This window comes from Pagrus pagrus, assembly GCF_965226575.1.
Source record: "Pagrus pagrus genome assembly, chromosome: 4".
Taxonomy (NCBI): Eukaryota; Metazoa; Chordata; class Actinopteri; order Spariformes; family Sparidae; genus Pagrus; species Pagrus pagrus.
Genome location: NC_140188.1, coordinates 8,221,196 through 8,227,643, shown reverse-complemented (window position 1 = coordinate 8,227,643; position 6,448 = coordinate 8,221,196). Strand labels below are relative to the sequence as shown.

Sequence of the window (6,448 nt, the reverse complement as noted above, 5' to 3'; positions counted from 1 at the left end):
TGTATTACAGCAATAATGATGAAATGCACATGGAAATGTGATTACTAGTGATAACAGTAGTAATGATCAATGGCAAGGATGGTATGTAGCAATGCAGTACGATAATAGTAGTGGAACGTATGTAACAGAGATGTGACTAATATTAGCGACAGTAGTGGTGGGTGTCAGGCAGGGTCATGGCAGTAGGTGCATCCACGATCAGGCAGGGCCATAGCAGTAGGCGCATCCACGATCAGGCAGGGCCATAGCAGTGGGCGCATCCACGATCAGGCAGGGCCATAGCAGTGGGCGCATCCACGATCCACGACCCGGGCGCAGCCAGGATCCAAGGGAGCCTGTAGGACTAGAAAGCACAAGGACTCCGGGGAAGAAGCAAGTCAGTGACATGCAGAGATGGGGCATGTATACAGGCATAATGTATACAGATGGAGAGGAGAGGAGAGGGGAGGAGAGAGAAGCTCAGTGTGTCATTGTCCCCCGGACTAGGCCTATAGCAGCATAACTAAGAGCTGGTCCAGGACAGGCCTGTCCTGGCCCAGCCCTAACTATAAGCTCTATCGAAGAGGAAGGTCTTAAGTCTACTCTTAAAGGTAGAGAGGGTGTCCGCCTCCCGGACCAAAACAGGAAGATGGTTCCACAGAAGAGGAGCTTGATAACTGAAGGCTCTGGCTCCCATTCTACTTTTGGAGACTTTAGGAACTACAAGTAATCCTGCGTTCTGGGAGCGTAATGCTCTAGTTGGGTGATAGGGTAATATGAGCTCCTGGAGATATGATGGTGCCTGACCATTAACAGCTTTGTAAGTGAGGAGAAGGATTTTAAACTCTATTCTTGATTTTACAGGGAGCCAGTGCAGAGAGGCCAGTACAGGAGTAATATGATCTCTTTTCTTAGTTCCTGTCAGTACACGTGCTGCAGCATTCTGGACCAGCTGGAGACTCTTTAGAGACTTGTTAGGGCAGCCTGATAATAGAGAATTACAATAGTCCAGTCTGGAAGTAACAAATGCATGGACTAGCTTTTCTGCGTCTTTTTGAGACAGGATGGGCCTGATTTTTGCAATGTTACGTAGATGAAAAAATGCAGACCTTGAAATTTGTTTTATGTGGGAGTTGAAGGACATATCTTGATCAAAGATAACTCCCAGATTCCTGACGGTGGTGCTGGAGGCCAAGTTAATGCCATCCAAACTCGCTATATCATTAGATAATGCATCTCTAAGGTGTTTAGGACCAAGTACTATAACTTCGGTTTTATCTGAGTTTAACAGCAGAAAATTGCAGGTCATCCAGGTCTTGATGTCCTTGAGACATGCATGGAGTTTAGTAAGCTGATTAGTTTCATTTGGCTTTATTGATAGGTATAACTGTGTATCATCTGCATAACAATGAAAGTTTATGGAGTGTTTCCGAATTATATTTCCTAGAGGGAGCATATATAAGGTGAATAGTATGGGTCCAAGCACGGAGCCTTGAGGAACACCATGACTAACCTTGGTATACAGGGATGACTCATCATTAACATGTACAAACTGAAATCGATCCGATAAATAGGACTTAAACCAGTTTAATGCGGGTCCTTTAATGCCAATTAAGTGTTCCAGTCTCTGTAGTAGAATGTGATGATCAATGGTATCAAATGCAGCACTAAGATCTAGTAAGACCAGGACAGAGACAAGTCCTTTGTCAGAAGCGATTAGGAGGTCATTTGTAACTTTCACCAGTGCCGTCTCTGTGCTATGATGTGCTCTAAAACCTGATTGAAAATCCTCATATAAACTATTTTTATGAAGAAAGTCACATAGCTGGTTGGCGACTGCTTTCTCAAGGATCTTGGAGAGGAAAGGGAGGTTGGATATAGGTCTATAGTTGGCTAAAGTTTCTGGATCAAGATTAGGCTTTTTAAGGAGCGGTCTAATTACAGCTAGTTTAAAGGATTGTGGTACGTATCCTGTTAATAGAGACAGGTTGATCATTTCTAGTAAAGATGTGCTAATTAAAGGTAAAGTTTCTTTCAGCAGCCTAGTTGGGATGGGGTCTAGGAGACAAGTTGTTGGTCTAGATGAAGAAACCATCGAAGTTAGTTGGTGGAGGTCAATGGGAGAGAAGCAGTCTAAATATAAGTCAGAATTTAGAACTGTTTCTGAGGTTCCTGTGTTTAAAGATACAATAGTGCCAGTTGAGGGCAAGCGATGATGGATTTTGTCTCTAATAGTTAAAATTTTATCATTGAAGAAGCTCATGAAGTCATTACTACTGAGCGTTGTAGGAATACATGGTTCAGTAGAGCTGTGACTTTCTGTCAGCCTGGCTACAGTGCTGAAAAGAAACCTGGTGTTGTTTTTGTTTTCCTCTATTAATGACGAGTAATAGCTTGCTCTGGCATTGCGGAGGGCCTTCCTATATGTTTTAAGGCTATCTTTCCAGGCTAAGCGGGATTCTTCCAAGTTGGTGGAACGCCATTTCCTTTCAAATTTCCGTGATGTTTGCTTCAATTTGCGGGTATCCGAGTTATACCAGGGTGCTAACCTCCTGTGCTTTATAGGTTTCCTTTTCCTTTTCAAATAACTGTTAAACAAATAGTAAATAGTTCCTAACTATATTGCTAAATAAATCAGAATTCTACAACATCTCCTTTGCTAATGGTTTTAAGACATGTTGGTCACACAGTTTATATACGTATTGATGTAGACACAATTACCCACATATGGTCAGTAGTCACACATTAGAAATGCGATGAAAACCTTAAATGAATAACTTAGACTGGGAAAGTGTTACCTTGACCAAGAAAATGACTGAATGTGATGAGCGTAACAACAAATGAATAAAACAATTACTTCATACTGATTTTAAAGGGTGCTGCAAAAGTAGAAGCGTTTAATATTCAGGCAGCTTGGTATGCAAGCAGATTTGTGGTCCTGTTGGTTATTTGCCTGGACCCCCGAAAAGAGAAGTCCCATGTGTTTGTGTCAGGGCTGTTGCAGACAGAAATTCACACTACTTACAGTCCGTTTGATGTTGGTGTTTACAGCCATTAAACAAACAGTCCATAACAATTCAAGGTGAGGTCTGATTCTGTCCAACTGTAAAACAGACCCCATCTCCATCCTGTGGGTGTCGTTTGTCCTTTTGGCCCTGATAATCCCACCAGGACCCTATTGTAAATTAGTTTGAGGTTTTAAAAGCTGTTCTTCCTTGGAAGTGGGCAAACTCTGCAGTCGGGATCACATCATTAATGATAGTTTTATAGCTGATAAGTGAGGAGGAATCAGTTTGCTTGATTGAACCTAAGATGACCTTGTTGTGGAATGTAACAGTGCTGAGCTGGGTCCGCTACAACTGTTATCTCAGATTTGCTTTCATGCAAACACCATAAACACAGGACAAATTACAGTGACACTTGTAATATTTGGTGGTATGTTTGTATTCTACAGTGTTTGTTGCATTTTGCTTTTTTTGTTTAAACTGGCAGCAGTTTTTTAATGATGCATTTTAATAACATTAAAACATTAAAATTTTTGGAACATGGCCTGTTAGCACATATTGATACTACATTACATTTCTTCTACACTAACTGCAAAAGAAGAGTGTCATTAAAATTTGAATAGTATTCAAACTATATGACTGTTTCAGTTCTTAACTTAAGACCGGCACTTCATGCACTGTGGTATTATAATATTGCGTATTATGTAAGTCAGGCAAATATCTGTTTTTTCTGAAATAAAACATGACATGCTTATGATATATCATTATTATTTTTGTTATTACTATTATTATTATAAGTGTCCAAGTAAGTTGAGGCAATGTGTTCAGAAATTATTAAATGAGATTTCTCTTTTCACCAACAGGTGGCAGCACTGACACTTGTGATTTGCTGTCCATTGTCCTGTGTGTCCATGTGTATTCAGGGTTATTTTGGCCATTTTGAATTTATCTGATAAACGAATAAATTCAACTCTTCTTGATTTTGAGAAGAGGATTTAAGACTCAAGAGGGAGGCATGTATTTGTCACATGCATAATTGCATGTGTGCGACAGCAGTGAAATAGGATAGCAACAACTCTGTCAACTGTGCAAACATAAAACATTAAAAAAAGAAGTATATATAAAACTTCATAAAGCCGGGGGAGTGGCTGTAGCTCAGGAGGTAGATTTTAATGATAAGCAGTTGGCAGCCTCTGCCATCAGTGTGTGAATGAGTGAATGTGAAATGTGTTGTAAAGTGCTTTGAGCGCTCTGTAGACTGAAAAAGCAAAATGCAAGTCCATTTACAAGGAAAAGTTACAGAATTTCAATATAATTAAATAACATACAGGGGTAAATAACAGAATGTCATAGGAACTGTACTTACATTCACACAAAATTGAGGTAGAAGAAAGACAAAAAATAATCAATAACTGGCAAGTTCAAAACGGTTGGTGTGTGATCAATTTCAGTGTGCAACCAATATGCAATTTGATTATGTTGAAGGACTTAACTAACAATTATTTTATTATTATATATTTTATTGGCAATAATTCTGACTTTGGATTGTCAATAAATGATTTAAAATAATGAAAATGCAAGTTATACTTTTCCAGTCCAAGGTGGATTTCTCCAAATGCCTTGAGCCTCAATCCAAAACCCAAAAATTTTCATTTTATGGCAAAGAAAAGGATCAAATTGTCCATTAAGGATGACATGGAATAATGATTAATTATGAAAGATGAAAAATTATTATCGATTTTAATCAACTCATCTTTGCAGAATTTTCTGTCTGCAATAATGATATATCATAGACATCATTGGCACACAGTTTATTGACATGAAATTTGTTAAACAGTTAAGCAAATGTATGGATGAATTTTAGCATAATACTATAAAGAGCATCAAAGGAAGGCAACATTTTAAAGAACGTAAATTCACAGTTCACAACAACATACTAAGATATGTCAACCCTTTTGAAAATGTTCCAAACCCTGTATCTAATTTCTTTTGTCCTTAAACTATAGACAAAAGGATTCACTGCAGGTGGGCCGATGTAGGACCAGATTGTTAATCCATGGCGTTGTTCAACAGTTAATGAAACACCCATTCTGCTTACGACAATGCGGAAAAAGATTGGAAGGTAAAAACACACTACCACGATCAAGTGACTCAAACAAGTGCTGCCCATTTTTCTTTTTTCTTCTGATGAGGATAATTTCACAAAATATGCAATGAAAAAGTATGACAGAGCAATAAGAGAGAAAGTGAAAAATAAGACAAAGAATGATATGACAGTTATTATATTGAAATAGTAACCGAGGTCAGCACAAGTAGTTCTCAGTACAGCAGCGTAGTCACAGAAATTGTATATCAGCTTTGTGTGGCAGTGAGGGAGAGGGAGCACAGTTGCAGGCATTACAGCCATTAAACCACAGGCAGCAATCCACAGCATATATACAAGTAGAATGGTGCGCACGTTTGTTAAATAACTGTTGTACTGAAAAGGACAGCTGACAGCAATCAATCGATCGAATGCCATAACTGCTAAAGCAAACATCTCCATGGACCCTCCCACATGCATAATAAACATCTGAACTACACATGGCACATAAGACACAGTATTCACACCAGCAAGTAGAGTCCCAATCATTGTTAGACTGACACTGGTGGTGCAGAGTATGTCAACAACAGCAAGATTGAAAATCAGAAGAAACATCGGTTTGTGCAGTCTCTTGTCATTAAAAATGACAACAATGTTTACCATATTGGCAAGAACAGCTACAATAAATGTAATCAATATAAACACACCGACTACAAAAGGCCTTTGGGTTGTTTCAAAACCACCTAGAATAAATGCTGTGACTTTGATTGAAGCGTTGTGTGAAGGCATACTTAACAAAAGATCAAGATGAACAAAAAGCAGCTGATGAAAAAACTCCTTTCAAAGCCAGATCTTTCAACAAATTGTAAATCATTGTCAAGTGTTTACAAAAATTACAGAGCTCTATCAAACTTCTTTCATAACAACTAACGACAGAGTTAACTAACAACAGAGTTTACCAGACAGGCGGTCAGGATTTAGGGTTTTAAGGCTCACCAGGACAGAAACTTTCATTGGGTGAACCCATCGTCCAATCACATTGGATACTGAGACCAGCTGACAGACACTTTATTGATCCCAAGATAAATTTAGGCACTAAGAAGCTTTTAATGCAAATACAGTACAAAAACACCAATACATATATTTATAAATGAAAATAAAAACAAGAATATAAGAATAAAACCACATAAATGAAATAATCATTGAGCCACCAGATCTGAGCTGTTATTGTAATGTACAAAGGGAGACAGTTGAAATGTAAGGTGAATAATTGTTCAGGTACTGCAAAATTAAAGTGATTAAACTGTAAAAACAGTGCTAGAATGAGTTTTACTTTGGATGATATCAATTAAATGCAATTGAAGATATATGCATGAACAGA

At 38.4% G+C, this 6,448-nt stretch overlaps 1 protein-coding gene across 1 annotated transcript; it reads right to left on the bottom strand.

Moving 5' to 3' along the window:
* Nucleotides 1–3,564: 3,564 nt before the first annotated feature.
* On the bottom strand, nt 3,565–5,856 carry LOC311255742 (olfactory receptor 4D2-like; the record flags this gene model as incomplete). Its single annotated transcript, XM_084350391.1, has 2 exons — nt 3,565–3,573; nt 5,122–5,856. 2 exons carry the CDS (start codon nt 5,854–5,856, stop codon nt 3,565–3,567), a joined length of 744 nt encoding a protein of 247 aa, XP_084206517.1.
* Nucleotides 5,857–6,448: the final 592 nt, after the last annotated feature.